The 16246-nt window shown below is 41.3% G+C and overlaps 1 protein-coding gene across 8 annotated transcripts in view; it reads left to right on the top strand.

Annotated features, from left to right (window-relative positions):
- The first annotated feature begins 7415 nt into the window (after positions 1-7415).
- The window catches only part of CELF2 (CUGBP Elav-like family member 2), a 543854-nt gene continuing 535023 nt past the window's right edge, over positions 7416-16246 (top strand). For all 8 annotated transcript variants that reach the window (XM_030940450.1, XM_030940451.1, XM_030940448.1 and 5 more), the window contains exon 1: positions 7416-7601. In XM_030940450.1, coding sequence (XP_030796310.1) covers positions 7549-7601 — 53 coding nt within the window. In that variant the 5' untranslated portion in view covers positions 7416-7548. The remainder of the gene's footprint in view (positions 7602-16246) is intronic.

Consider the following 16246-nt stretch of genomic DNA (forward strand, 5'->3'; position numbering starts at 1 on the left):
TTCTTAATGGGGTTTATATTGTTTTTCTAATAGCTCGATTTTATTTGTATTTAACAAAAGTACTGGTCTACAATGAATCAAAAACTTTGAAGGAAAGAAGGAAGGAGAGAAGGAGGAAGGGAAGGGAGAAGGAAAGGAGAAGGAAGGGAGAAGGAAAGGAGGAAGGGAGAAGGAAGGAGGGAAAGGGAGGAAGGAGGGAGGAAGGAGGGAGGGAGAGAGGGAGGGAGGAAGGAAGGAAGAAAGGAAGGAAGGAAGGAAGGAGGAAGGGCGGGAAGAAGGAAGGAAGAAAGGAAAGGAGGGAGGGAGGAAGGAGGGAGGAAGGAAGGAAGAAAGGAAGGAAGGAAGGAGGAAGGGCGGGAAGAAGGAAGGAAGGAAAGAAGGGAGGGAGGGAGGAAGGAGGGAGGGAAGAAGGAAGGAAGAAAGGAAGGAAGGGAGGGAGACAGGAAGGAAGGAGAGAGGGAGGGAAGTAGGAAGGAAGAAAGGAAGGAAGGGAGGGAGGGAGGGAGGGAAGGAGGGAGGGGGGGAGAGAGGTTTCTCACCACAGTGGGAAGTACTGCCTTACCTGTAGCCAAGTCGGAAAATGTTTTGACATGCTAAATGGATCATTTGATTGCTCAACAAATGCTTTATGTAATCAATCAATAATCAATCAATATTTGTGTGCAGCGGTTACCACCTTGAATTAAATTAACAAGTTAGTGTTTAGATCTGTCTTCAAGGGAATTTGTCGTACATTTTAACTTTACTTACGTCTGCTGGAGTTTTTGCGGGGGAGTGGGGAGTGGGTAATAATGGAAGGCTAACATTTTTCTCATAGTAATTCAAGGGCAATATTCCGGGTTAGGAATTCCATCCTATAAGCAGGTGTTGACATTGTTTCTTTGACTGGCAACTTGGCAACTGTATTTGGCTTTCCCTTGAAAACTCAGATTTCCCTCTTAAAAACAGATGAGGAGTCTTGTTTGTAAGCATACAAAAACCAGAACAGTCTGAAGCTGCCATTCAAAGAAAAACAAAACCAAAAAAGACTGTAAGATCAATGTTTCAGGTTTGATTCCCTGGCCTATGATATGGAGACTATCTGAGCCACACATTTTTCCTTTGGGCATTTCCATTGTCCCTGTGGGTGTGAGCCCTGTGTGCTAACAAAGGCAGACTGGAAATTAAAAGAAGAACATGATGCAGCTTTGAAAATCTCATCTCCCATGGCAGTATAGGAGTTAAAGCTCTTCCCCCCACCCCCCCAACTGTATGTACCAAATTTGGCCTGTGATTCCTTTGAATGGTATGAAAAGCAGCTGGCTGGGTGTGAGTCTCCTTCCTCTCTTCCTTTCTCACTTTAAAATATGCCTGGCAGAGATCCAACATTCCCCTTCCCCTGGCTTTAATCCATTTTACCCTCCTGTTCAGCTGACCAAGATTCCAAATGAAAAAAGCATTCCTTCCCAATTGTTAGGAGAGCCTTAGCACCAGCAGAATGTCAGACACATATGTGGACCCCGAATAATGCACTGGGTCTTTCGCATGTATGTAGCAGGTTTTGAAGCTGTCTCTTTAGAGGCCCTTCAGAATATTTTTTTTTTTTTTTAGCTTACCAAATGACACATAATAGCAATTCCTGTCATTGATGAAGGACCAAAACACATATCTTTGTTCATAGACTTTTCATTGTATCAGGTTTTGTGAGCAAAACACGAAAGCACTTGAAATTCCATTAAAATTACATTCATTTATCTAAAAAAGAGAAAGAAAAAAGCCATCTTTGGAAGTTTGTCTCTATAGACATCATTAAAGTAAGGATATGTACAAAACATATTTTACGTAACTCAAGATTAATGGCTTACTATTCAGGTGCAGATTTTTTACAGTGGGAGCTGATGCTTGGGAAAAAAGAATAAGAAAACATAGCCACTACATTAACTGCCAAGTTACTGTGCTGCATGAAATAAATATAATATAGACATGCCCCCATGTTTTACAGAACATCAGTTTCAATGCTTCTCAACACATCAATATTACCAACACTTAAAATGCGTTCAACTAGCCAATCTTAGGACAAGAAGACTGTGGAATTTCCTAATTTTCAATACTTCAAGAAATAGACATATTTTGATCCTATCACTGCTTTGTTCAAAAAGCAACCTCAAAAAGACCTGTTTTATGTTTGGCTTAAATAACTAAAACAATATAAAGCTTGAAGAACAAATAAATTTATTTTGATGTCTAGTCAATAAAGTCAAAGGTACCATTACCTACCTGCATAAATAAAAAATAATCACCACAGTGATGTTGGTAATTTTTATTTAAAAGTCCATTTAGCAGAGGATTGCCAGATTTAGAAAATAAAAACAGAGGAACACAAAGTAGAATTGCAGATAAAAAGACAATGATTTATTTTTATTTTTATTTTTATTTATTTATTTATTTTGTATAAGTATATCCCATGCAATGGTTAGGGCCATACTTATACTAAAAAATTATTTGTCGTTTCTCTGAAATCTGATGTACACTGGGTGTGCTGTATTTTATCTTGGAACCCTTGCCTATCATTGTTGCCACACTGTGGTTTGCTATGAAAAGCGTGGAAAGCCGGGTCCTATTTCTGGGGTCCAGGGCAAGTGCTGGGGTTTCTTAGCTCACTCCATCTGCTAACCTTAAAATTTTGGCACATTGACAAGATCGGGAAATCTTCTTTTGCAGCAGTAGAATGCATTTATTAGTCATTTCACTTTCTTCAGAGGAGAGAGAGAGCCTACCCACCTGAGAAGACAGTAAGAGCCAGCAAAAATAAGAAGAGGAAAAAAAAAAAAAAAAAAAAACTAAGAAAACCAGAAAGGAAAAGAATTTTAACCAGGAAGTAACATAATTACAAATAAATAAGTTTAAAGCAAGCCTCTCCAAAACAACAACAAAAACAAAAAATGTTTAGGATAATCAGATCCTTAGCAAGAAAACTGTAGTTTATAAGAAACGGAGACACCCATAGAAAGACAAATGAAAAAAATGACAAAGAAAATGTTGTATTTCTTCCCTAACAAACCAGTTGTTGTTTTTTTTGTAAGTCCCTATCAGGAAGTTAGACATTTTGTGGGACAGCAACTTACTAAGACACCACGTCTGTCTTTCCAGAGCCTGATTAAATGGTTGGCTTTACCTACAGTTGATGGTGAATGCCTTTTTCCTTGTTTGGCTTACTCATGATGCCACGAGGCCCATCCTACTCTTCTGCTAAAATAAGATGAGCTTCCATGGTTTTTCACCTTTGGTGCTAATGATATTATCCTCAACCACATGAAACCCCACCTGAGATACTGTATAACCAGGAGAGACGTTCTCCTGACCTTCTATATCTGCATTTCCCAGGGCACTCTCTGCCAAGGTCTGATAGAAATGCAGATTACTCGGCTCCTAGTGTTGCCTCCTGACTGATACTCCACATTTTCCCACACTTTCTCATGGCTCTAACCTCAGTACATGTGGAAACCACAGGCTCAGAGGGTTGGGCTTGCTTGGATGAAGGAGGTACAAACAGTGGGCTTTATTTTTGTTTGGAATTGGGTTGTGGTTTTGGCTTCTCTACTGAAGAAACCAAAGGAAGGGGGAAGGCGATCACAGAAATGTTAGCTCTATGAAAAGGAAAGTGACGAGCCTTGTTGCTGGTACTATCAGGACAATCATGAATGTTGTGTTACATGGATCAAACTTTTTTTTTTTAACAGATAGGGAACTCTCAGGAGAGGTGACTCCAAGAATCATTACGAACGCAAAAAAAATTTTTTTTGATGTAAAGGAGTAACTGTATCAAAATTGTGAAAAAGAAGACAAAGAGAATGAACTCTTACAGTTTATAGACTGACGTGGTGGAAACCTATAATTCAGGGCCAAAGTTTATTAAGGCTGAACTTAACTCTTATTTTTATAAATAGAAAATTTACTGCTGCCTTTCTGTGTTACAGATAAATAGTTGGCCCAGTTTTGAACAAGGCGACATTTCTGTTTGTTTGTTTGTTTGTTTTTAGGAAGCACCCTCATTGTTGAAGATGAATTAATCATCTTGATGGCCTATTTCTTAGTAGGAAACAGATCCATTAGGTGTGTGATCCATTGAAATCAGGAATGAAATACTTAGGGAAAAGGAAAAAAGAAATTTGCAGCATGTGATAGCATGGAATTAATCTCCAGTACATGTAAACATAAACACACACCTGGACCTTGAAATTAAGAAAAAGAAAAAGGCAAAATATTCTGCCCTTCTTGGACTCAACACATCCTTTAAAAGTTAATTTTGGCCGGGTGTGGTGTCTCAAACCTGTAATCCCAGCACTTTGGGAGGCCGAGACGGGCGGATCACGAGGTCAGGAGATCGAGACCATCCTGGCTAACACGGTGAAACCCCGTCTCTACTAAAAAAAATACAAAAAACTAGCCGGGTGAGGTGGCGGGTGCCTGTAGTCCCAGCTACTCAGAAGGCTGAGGCAGGAGAATGGCATGAACCCGGGAGGCGGAGCTTGCAGTGAGCCAAGATCCGGCCACTGCACTCCAGCCTGGGTGACAGAGCAAGACTCCGTCTCAAAAAAAAAAGTTAATTTCTCTCCTTCCTCTCTAAATACTTTTGGGAAGTGGGTTCCAAACGTTATCCTCCTAAACTCTAGGGTTTCTCTATAGGGTCTTAGGAGTAAATCTGTGAGACTCAGGGGATTCCTCTTACCCATCCCTATCCTGATTCTAACCCCAATCCCGTCCCCACCCCAGTGTCTGGACATAACAATAATTGTTTTATTTTAGTTGTTCCCTGCAGTTGCCTTCTACCAAAGACCAGTGAAGCTGATTTTCCATTTATGGAAATGACTTTAAAAATCCCTTTGAAGAAAGAAGTGCTGTGTGGCGGTTACTCGCCAGGTCCACAGGCATCCCTTCTAAGTTCAGTGCCCTGAGAGCTCTGACCATTTCCTTAATTTCTCCACACCTAAATGTCTTCATTTACATTAACAAATGGGGAGTACAACTCATAACTTACCTCATAAACAAGTTGGTTATGAGGAGTGAATGAGTCAACACACCTAATGAAATTAGAACTGTTCCTAGTCCCTAATAATGAACTTTAGCTACTACTGTATCTGTTTCTGTACTTGGGCTTGGTACAAGATTTTATTTGAGGGAACATTCTACTGACTACCTTTAAAAAGTTTTTGAAAAGACAATTGCTTTAAAATGGTATTTCATAATTTATGAAAATGGGTTTCTCCTTTTGTCCTTTGGCCAGAAGTCAAATCCCACCCCCTTTCCTCCATTAACCCTGAACTCTAAGCATTAAGAACTCATTTCCCTCCCTTCCCCAGACCTGAATCTCCATGGTGCCAAGGGATAAGGATGAGGATGATGTCATTATAGTTGTAGAAACTATTTCATTATTATCTTTTGTTACTCTCTTGCTAATTTCTAAAGGGAAAAACATTTCATTAATTATCAAAGCACCCAGAACCCTTTGGGAGGTACAACTCCATATAAACTGAGTTATTATCACCCACATTTGATGAAGTATTTGGGGATTAAAAGTGTTATGTAAATGTTTACACATGATTACGCTGTGGTCTAAGATTCATGGTGGGACAACATAGACAGCCCAGGAAGAAGCCTGAAGTCCCAGAAAGGCAATGATTTTTGTACAAGGTATGAAATTCTCTTTTAATTTTAGTCTAAAGACAGTTGCACTTCTCAAGAAAGTCATTCACAGCCATTAAGGAAAGTGTCCATGACTGCTAAAGAGAAAACAAATCTAAACAGAGGGTTAGCTGCATATTTTAAGATCCACGGGTCCATGGAGAACAGTGTGGTAAGAAAGGGATTTAAAATGCTGGGATAGGCATTTGGAGTGGCAAAAACTTTCTGACAGTAAAAGCAACCTGCTTCCAAAAGATGTGGGAGCATCTTCCCCTCAGGAAAGAACAGAGACTCCCTTTCTTAGAAGGCTCTGCTTGAAGGGAAGAAGTTGGGACCCTTCCTCCGGGCTGATGCTTTCAAGTAACAAGGACATGACAAAGCACTGAACCACAACATGTTTCCTTGCAGTCTTCCCTCTTCCTTCTCAGAGAAGTCTTTGGCTGGAGCAGGTATATTCTTAACACTCTTACCATTGCATAAACTCTCTTTGCAACACAGAGGGAAAAAAAAAGACCTAAATCAGAGCCTTTAGCTGGTCTTAGTGTCTGGGCATAATAGTAATTGTTTTATTTTACTTATTCCCTGCATTTGCTTTCTACCAAAGACCAGTGAAGCTGATTTTCCATTTATGGGAATGACTTTAAAAATCCCTTTTAAAATAAGTGTAAGAAAAAGAGGAATTTCATATAAAGAAAGACTATCAAGTAAAGCTCGTGTTGCAGGCAGCTGCAGTAGAAATCTTGACGGACTGGCCAGCCAAGGTCCGGAAGCCACTGGACCAGATGATTTCAAGGGCGGCTCCTTCCAGGATCCTGAGGACAGGAGGAGGAGCTTCAGCTACAGAGGTCTTAGTTTCAACCAGGACCCTCCAAGCCTAGAAGCCTCTGCTTAAGAGGCAATACTTATGAAAATAAGAAATCAGTACAGTCCCAAAGAACCCATAGAAGGGCAGAGGGATAAGGAGACAAACTATGAACAAACAGTACAGGAAAGCAATACTGCCCAGATATTTTAAAACATCTCTCATGTACAATTTCAAATAATTATTGGAAGGATGTTTGGTTTTCAATAAATGACAAAAGATACACAAGGTGGTGGGGGGTGGGTTGGGGGGAGCCCCTACCCTTTTCTCTTCATGTTTAAAGAGATTCTGCATTTCCTCCTTCATGTTATTTAAAAACACAAGAAAGCCAGCAAAGGGTGGGGGAGCAGTGTAGCAAAAAATCTCTGCCAGAAAACACACAGTAAAGTCTAGCTTGTTAGCAGCCCTGTTCCAAATTATTTTTAAAAAACAAATCCTAACAGTAACGTAGTTACAGCCTCTGAGGGTAGCTCTAAGCCCAATGTCAGAGTCCCAGAGCCTAAGCCACGAAAAAAGGAGGAAAGAAACCTAACCAGTCTCCTGCCAGGAATAAGAAAAGCAAAATCTCCGAGGCAGGAGAAATACCCCCAAGGAGGCGAAGGCTGCAGCTTGCAGTAATCTGTGAATGATTGCTGGTAAAGTCCAGAGGCTTCAGGCTTGATCTGTGTTTGTTCCCAGAGAAAGCCGAGGAGGACGGTGTTAATAAAGAGAGATTTAAGTGAGAGCTGTGCTTGGAATAAAGTGGCCTACAAAAAGGTCAAATTTGATCAGTTGGAGCAGATTACCGGGGCTTTAAAAGGTGGTGTGGAGCTGGGGTGTGGAGCTGGGAGTCGGGTGTGGGACGGAGGAGAGCGCAGGATTGATTTGCGGGGTGGAGAGAAGTCAGGAAAAGTGCGTGTCAGCCCGGGAAGGAGGGAGCCGCGGGGCGCCAGGGCCCGGCCTGGGTCCAGAATCCTCCGTCTGTTCCCCAGCACCCCATCCCCGCCTCCTCCTCTCCGGACTCGCCCTCAGCCGGCTCCTAGACAATGGTTTCCTTGGTCTCTGACTTGGATCCTCTGAAAAACTGGAAAGTTTTAAGGTAGGCCTGCTTTGCTTTCTCTCCCATCCTGGTTTGAGTTCATAGCCAAGGCCCTGCCCCCGCCCCACCCCTGTGCAGAAGTGGTTGGGGTTGCTTGAAATGCACCTTGTGGGGTTCAGGCATGAGCAGATCTGCTAGTGGGAAGACTGTTCAGAGGCAGATGTGTAAGGAGTGGCCTGTGAACGTGAGGTCCTCCAGTTTCACCCCAGGAGGGAGGTGGGGATGCCTTGGCAATGAGGGAGGACAGTCTTATTTAAATGACACCAGCCAACTCACTGGAAGGAGTCCTCATATTGAATTTTGGGGTTTCAGAGGGGCATTAAAGGTGTGAGATGGAATGTGGTCAACTTTCTGGGACTTCAGATAGAAAAGTGAAATTTGGCCAGGTGTGGTGGCTCACGTCTATAATCCCAGCACTTTGGGAGGCCAAGGTGGATGGATCCCTTTGAGGTCAGGAGTTTGAGACCAGCCTGGCCAACATGGCAAAAACCCTGTCTCTACTAAGAATACAGAAATTAGCCAGGCGTGGTGGTGGGTGCCTATAGTCCCAGCTACTTGGGAGGCTGAGTCAGAAGAATCGCTTGAACCTGGGAAGTGGAGGTTGCAATGAGCAGAGATCACACCAGTGCACTCCAGCCTGGGCAACAGAGTAAGACTCCATCTCAAAAAATAAAAAAAAAGAAAAAAAGAAAAGAAAAGCAAACTTTTCCAGAAAGCCTTATTAGGGTCCTTGAAGGGTCAAGGGAAACTTGGTCTCCTCCTCTGACCTCTCCCCTACCCCCACCCCCACCCCCAGGCCTCACCTAATGATGAAACTGAATGGGCAGAATGTGTGACATAAACTCTTTCTCTGAATGCTCCTAAAAAAGTGAACTCTGACCTCCTCATCTCTCAGAGGCCCAGAAAAATTAGAACACAAGGAGCTAGAAAGGGCAAAGTTCATGCATCTTCTCTAAACTGACCCCCTTGGCAGAGTTAATTCTTGGGCTTCACTGACTCTAAATGGTATTTCCTAGCAAAAGCATTTTTGGCAATTTTTGAAATATGAAAATGTTCAATTGAGGGATTTTTTTAAAAAGTGGTTCTGCACAGTGTCATGTCTTCCAAATACCTACCCCAAAACATGGCTTCATAGGAGCTAGATCAGAACCCAAATAAGAAATACAAATGAGGAGAAATGTGCAGATGTTACTGGAACTTCTTTTTCCTGACATTTATGTTGTACTAATTTGCTAATCTTTTATTTCCTATTCATGACTTCTGTCTTCATGTTTGTCTGATTCTGTTATTTTTAAGAACAAGATTATAGAAAAGAGCAAATTTAAAATTGCCAATATCCATCTTAATTATTCTGTTTTTAAAAAGTACTGCATGTCATTTTCTAGAACTTTCCATGGATGCTTTTTGCACATCAGGTAGTATGTGCTACTTTATAATCTGCTGTTTCCAGCTAACATATCAAACATGTTTTCATGTTTCCGCCTAACTTTCATAACCACCATTTTAATGGCTAAATAAAGCACCATAATATTAATGTAAAATTTTTTTTGAGAAGGAGTCCCGCTCTGTTGCCCAGGCTGAAGTGCAATGGCATGGCCTCTGCTCACTGCAACCTCCACCTCCCAGGTTCAAGCAATTCTCCTACCTCAGCCTCCCAAGTAGCTGGGATTACGGGTGCCCACCATCACACCTGGCTAATTTTTTGTATTTTTAGTAGAGATGGGTTTCACCATGTTTCCCAGGCTGGTCTCAAACTCCTGACCTCAGGTGATACACCCTCTTTGTTGAAAATTTAGATTGTTTCCACTCCTTAATTCGTACTAACAACAACATAATGAACATCTTTGTGTACCCAGCTTTTTACTTTCATTAAATAATTGCCAGGATTTCTTGATGAAAGTTACCTTTTCATGAGTCCTTCAGTGATTTTTTTTCTGTTTGCATTTTTAAACTTTAATTATTGAAAAATGGTAAAGTACTTCTGTAAATGTTCTTAGGATACATCTATTAGAATAAATTATGCTTTCCTTTTTTTTTTAACTGGATTACTAACCTGTCTCTAAAACTGAAACACTTCCTACAAGTGCTTTCAAACAATTTTTCTCAGGCGATTAACTGAATATTATTACACCAGTGGATAAGGCAGGCTCTAGCTCTAAGAATGTATATGACTATGGTTATAGATTTTGAAACATGTATCCCCCCAAAGGCCTTTTTAGATAATGATCTCAAGTCTTAACTCATTTTTAAAAAATCAGTGAGAATGTTGTCTTTCCCCTAAACATGCCCCAAATTTAAGTGAAGCTTAGTTAAGTGAAGAGTAAGTGAACTTTCAGAAACTTGGACTGGCGAGACCTGGAAAAGAGAAACATTTTTACATTGACTCCTTTGGCTATACCAAGTTCATTCTGTCCACATCTCTTCTTGGCAAGCATTATCCCACTGGCTTTTTAACTGTGTGTAATCCTTTTCTAAAGTCAGGAACCATAAAGGGATAGAATTTATAAATTGCATTTTAAATTCCTTAATTGTTTACAACAAGGCATCCTTTTGGCTAATTTTGCTTCACTGAACGGTTTACGCACCACCAATAAGTCTCTGCCTATAATATGTGGAAGAAGCAAAAATGAAACACAACCTGATAAATGGGTGATCTAGCAGGAGAATGAGGTGTGTACTCTAACGCCACATAGCAGGATTGTCTGTGATCTGAGTTATGTCAATAAAATGCTTTAGAAATCCAGAGAATAAAGTGAGAGGCCACGTTCTGGTAAAGAGAAAGAGCAGTTACTGTCCTCATCTGATTAACAAATGAGAAGAACATTTGATATGTAAAGCATATTACGAGGCAAAAAGGCCTTTAAACCTGCATAACCCAGAATATCTTCATGTGTTTGGTCCAGGAGCTCAGCCTAGAGTTCTGCCAAACTTGTTGCTCGTAAAAAGTCATCACAAGGCACAATTTTAAAACCTGCTTACAGCCACAATATAGTGTTTTAGGAGATGGTCTGTTTGCAGGGCACAGTTTCAGGTTATAAGCGTTTTTCAAGAACTTTCTATTTGAAATCGCTCCATCCTTATTCCATTTTGTTACATGGAGAAACCAAGGGTGGTCGTAGTGCTACTGCCTGTGTTTTAATGACTGTCTAACCCGAGGGACATAAAAGAAACCTAATTTTCACCAAAAGACATACCAATAATTTTCAACATTCTCCCATTTGACCCCTGGGAAAGTACAAACACTCCAGCTGCATTCAAAGAAAAAAATGCAAAAGTTAAATAAAGTATTCTTGGTACACAGAAGAAAAAAGTGGACACTGTATTACACCTATGACTAAAAGAATAAAATAGGCCGGGTGCGGTGGCTCATGCCTTAATCTCAGCACTTTGGGAGGCCGAGGCGGGCGGATCATGAGGTCAAGAGATCGAGGCCATCCTGGCTAACATGGGGGAACCCTGTCTCTACTAAAAATGCAAAAGTTAGCTGGGTGTGGTGGCATGCGCCTGTAGTCCCAGCTACTCGGGAGGCTAAGGTAGGAGAATTGCTTGAACCTGGGAGACAGAGGTTGCAGTGAGCTGAGATCGTGTCACTACACTCCAGCCTGGGTGACACAGTGAGACTCCGTCTCAAAAAAAAAAAAAAAAAGAATAAAATAAACTTGAAAATATGCTGAGTGCAAGATGAGATGTTTATAGATATGACTTGAGAGTAAAAAAGTTTATAGGAAGATTAAGCAGGGAGTGGGATCCAGAATATCTGTTGTCTCCTTTACCCATGCATAAGCCCTAAGTCACCTCTGGGGAAGGATTAAAAACCCCCAAATCGAGTTTAACTCTTCCATTTAGAGATAAGAGAATCGACGAATTGACTAAAAGAAGTCACAGAACTCATTAGCCGTGCAAGCTGTTGCCAACTCCTCTTCCAACTCTATCCTCTCTCCTGAGGAATGTCCTTCCCCACCTCCACTTCTGTTTCCCTTTCTCCTTCAGCTTTCAGACAGCTCAGCCCAGTTGCATGCCTTAAAGATGTCAAAAGCTCAACAGGTTATAAACTCTATCTATAATGTCCCCCCAAGAACTCATTGGTTTCCAGCTCTAGTAGGTTTATGAATCACAGTGATCTAGCCAGGTACTCAAACTGGAAAGATAGTCTCCCTAATCCCCCATTTTCCCTCTTAATTTACATTCAAACTATTGCCAGCTCCTACTGAGTTAGACTCCTAAGCACCTAGGGACTCTCTCTCCACTTTTTTCCACCTTCCATTGATAACATCTCGTTTTGCTAAGAATGCTACCCCCTAACCAGTCTCCCTGCTTCACTCTTGCTCTCTTAAACAATTTCGCATGTGGAGGAATGAAAGCATTACAAATGCCATAAATCAGATCCTGTGACTTCCCTACTAAAACTTCCCCTTTACTCTCAGAGTCAAAGCCGGTATCCTTATTTTAACCTGCAAGGCCCCATCTGGCCTGACCCTTATGAACCTCTCCGCCTGAATCTCCTCCCTCTCTCCCCACAGCTCACATTGCTCCAGTCCTGCTGGTCTTTCTCTTTCTCAGTTATGCAGCCAGGCTATTTTGGCTTGATTTTCATTAGCTACTCCCTCTCCCTGCCTGGCAATCTTTCCTTAGCTATTGGCGGGGCAGAGGCTGCTCCTCATTCAAGCCTTAGCTCCCATGTCATCTCCTCAGTGAGCCCTTCCCTGACCTCCTAGTTTAAAGCCAAAAATCAATCTCTAGCACATCTCCCTGATAGATTGAATCATAGGCAACAGCCAGTATTCAACTATGTTTGACTTATAAAAACGTTCACTTCATATGGTTCAGCTAATATTCTCATCACAGCATTGCTAGTATCTGCCATCTGCATATATATTTGTTTACTGATTATCTCTCTCTCGTATTAGAATGCATGGTTTGTGTATTTAACTGTTATATACCCAGTATCTAAAAGATTTCCTAGCACATGACAATGAATGAATGAATGAATGAGTGAAGGAGTCACTCTTTGTCTCTCTTATCCTACTTTATACTCACTCCATGGGGCCAGGGGCTTTGTATATTTCATTCACATCCCACCCCTAGTATTTACCACTGTGATACTATGTTATTATGTGGAATGAATGAATTAACTGATGACTTAATGACTCCTAACACCTAGTTGAGTAATTCTATCTTCAGTTGCTTATTTCTGTGCCAATCAGAAAAGTGTTTAATATGGTAACATGGAAAATTCTAAAATCCTCTCTGAGAATCTGATCTATATGTAATATTCAGGTGGAATTTATTCTTTCTAAACAAGAGAATGATCCAGAACAGATGCTGACAAATTTCTTCATCAAGGGTCAGATGAGGAATATATCAGGTTTTGCTAACCATATAGTTTCTGTCACAACTATACAACTTTGCTATGTTAGCCTGAGAGCAGCCATAGATGGTGTGTGAACAGCTTGGCTGTGACATAATAAGACTTTATTTAAACAGACTTTCTTTAAACAGTGGGCTGGATATGGCCCAGGGCCCATAGTCTAACGTGGTCCATGATCTCGACTAATGATCTGAGCAGCAGGAAAAAAGAAGTGGCTTTCACAGATAGTCAGAGGGATGCTTTCAAATCTCGTATGACAAGGCAAATATCAAAAACTAGTCTTGCTATTAGGAAAAAACTTCAGAGGAGTCTTGGAGATATTTCAAAGGTCAGAGATGTTTTGGGTTATGAGCACTTGATCTCACAAAGATGATGAATGTCTGGGGAAAATGTATGGTTTACTGCATCCCTTAAATGTTCGAATGAGCCTTAAAGCTATAATAAACTACACATTTGCCTGTTCCCTTACGAAGTATGTGAGAACCTCCCATTAATTAAAACTGCACACGTTGACGGGAAACATAGAACAGACCCTGAAATGTAAGTCACTGCTTGGCCTTGGTTCTTTCTTTTTCATTGCTGTCTCTAGCTCATTTAGTGTACGTTTCTCTTTCACATGCCTGGGACATCTCCTAAGACACATCCCAGATTCACAGAGGAGAGCATGCTGTGTAAGTTTGGAGGAATGTCATGTGTAGATACCCTTCAGTTCATGTCACACGACATCTTAAAGATGTATAGAGCCGGAAAAGGTTGCATGGATGCTCTGCTGGTATTTCTTGTGGGCAGTCTGGCCATCTGAAGATCAGAAATTTATATTCTTAGATGATAATATAGAAGAATTATTAGTGCTTTCTACAGGCCATGCATTATGCTAAGTGTTTTTCATATAATTTCTCATTTTATCTTTGTAATAGCCCTGTGAAGTAGGTAGTGGTTCTTTCGCCTTTATTTAGAAGAAAGCGATACTTAAAAAGTTCCAGTCACTTATCCAAACACACACATACAGTAGGTGTGGAACCCCAGTGTGGATTTGGGTATTGCTAACCCTGAGCTAGAGCAATTAAACAGTGACGCCACATACTTTTCTGATCTAGTTACTACTTTTCCTTGATAAATTGATAACCATCGCAAAGTATGTTATCTTTACTACACCTCTGAGAGGAAAAATTTGCACCACGTAATTTTTCCTTTTCCCTTAGGAATGTTTGAAGAATCATGACTCAGTTACTACTCAGTACTTAAAAAATTTTTTTTGCAAAGCAGCAGGAAGAGGTGTTGGCTGGAATGCATTGTCAATTCTTTTGGCAGCCTGGAGCTTTCCAAAACAGGCACTTGAAGGGGAATGGAATGGGGTCATCCTAGGGATGTGGCCTTGAGCTGTTAGAAACTATGTCAGTGTTTCTTCAAGATTTTTAATGAGGGGGGAGATGGATGGATGAAATCATTTGTGTTGAGTTTGTAAGTTTTATAGCTCAAGGTAGAGGCCTAGTTGAGAAGAACTCAGAGGAGCCGGCTGGAGTTTGATCATAGAGTCTTTATGAGTCCTCTTCTTGCTCAAGGAAAAAAGAGACAGTGTACATTGCTTTGAACAATCTAAGTCCACTTTCCATTTGATCGCCTTGTGTTCATTAAGGACCAGCTAAACCATCTGTTGAGACTTGGTAGTCGAGGACATCTGCTGGATGGGGGAGCCATCAGGCATTTAATGAGGGGCCTTTCTATGGAAACAAAAAGAAAAATCAAAAGTAATGGTTGGAGCTGACTATAAACTCAGTGTCTGAGGCCAGAGGACAGTCACTTGAGAAGATCTCTGGACACTGAGCTCTAAGCATCTTTAGATGGTGAAGTGAGAAGGGCAATGGCAGTCAGACAGATTTCCTGGTTTATGGCCTGGATTTTTGTCATGATGGTCTAGACATTAATGTCACCACCAAGAGTATTTCCTGGAGGAGAGCATGGGAGACACAGGGGTTCAAGTGTTTCTTCTTCTTCTTCCTCCTCCCCCTCCTCCTCCTCCCCCTCCTCCTCCTCCTCCTCCTCCTCTTCCTCTTCTTCTTCTTCTTCTTTTTCTTCTTCTTCTTCTTCCTCCTCCTCCTCCTCCTCCTCCTCCTCCTTCTTCTTCTTCTTCTTCCCCTTCTCCCTTCTCCCTTCTTCTCCCTTCTTCTCCCTTCTTCTCCCTTCTTCTCCTTTCCTCTCCTTTCCTCTTCTTTCCTCTTCTTCCTCCTCTTCCTCTTCTTCTTCTTCTTTCTTCAGATGGAGTCTCGCTCTGTCGCTAGGCTGGAGTGCAGTAGCATGATCTTGGTTCACTGCAACCTCTGACTCCCTGATTCAAGCGATTCTCCTGCCTCAGCTTCCCAAGTAGCTGTGATTACAGGCATGTGCCACCACGCCCAGCTAATTTTTGTATTTTTAGTAGAAACAGGCTTCACCACTTTGGCCAGGATGGTCTCGATCTCTCTGACCTCGTCATCCTGTCTGCCTTGGTCCCCCAAAGTTTTGGGATTACAGGCATAAGCCACCACGCCCAGCCTCCAGTGGACTTTCTGAGTGGCCCTGATAGCAGCAGCTCTGGGTGTAATGGTTGCTCCTACATGATTTATTGTGGTAATGACTTTCTGGACGTGTAGACCCACTTGTCTGGCTTCAGTGTGCAGTACTGTATCAGATCATGGGGCCAAACAGCAGCTACAAGACAACACTGAGTCACGATAAGGATCTTGGTCATCAGGTTTTAGTTCTCATTGATGACAAGCCAGGTGGAAGGGAGAAAAAAAATGAAAACATTAACTTGGAGAGTTACAGTCACCCATTGAGGAAAACTAGAAGAGTATTTGGTAAGGGGTGACCGTATGTGTAAGATGGAAGGATCCAGTCCAGTTTACAGGTAAATGATATAAATCCCCCAAAACAAGGAACAGGACTAGAATCTGATCACCCACAAGGATATGTTACAGTTTTCTATTGAAACCTAAGATTTCTGTCCACAGTTACCCCCCTTTTTGATCAAACTTTTTGATCAAAGACTATTCTTGTTTAAAAAATGTTTCTTGTCTCATTAAACTGGGCCAGATGATATTTATATAAGTACAGCAAAAATACTAATTGAGCACATAGATCTTTTTAAGTTTGCTTTGCTAGAAAATGAAGAATCTCCTGTTGAACTTTTAAAAGCCTCCACATTTCTAGCAAGCCAAGCCAAGAACTTTCCGTCAGACTTCACCTTCAATACCTGTAGGTTTGGGTAAATTCCTTTTCTTTTGAGGTCCCCAAAATA

The sequence above is a fragment of the Rhinopithecus roxellana genome, chromosome 11 (genome assembly GCF_007565055.1).
Source record: "Rhinopithecus roxellana isolate Shanxi Qingling chromosome 11, ASM756505v1, whole genome shotgun sequence".
NCBI lineage: Eukaryota > Metazoa > Chordata > Mammalia > Primates > Cercopithecidae > Rhinopithecus > Rhinopithecus roxellana.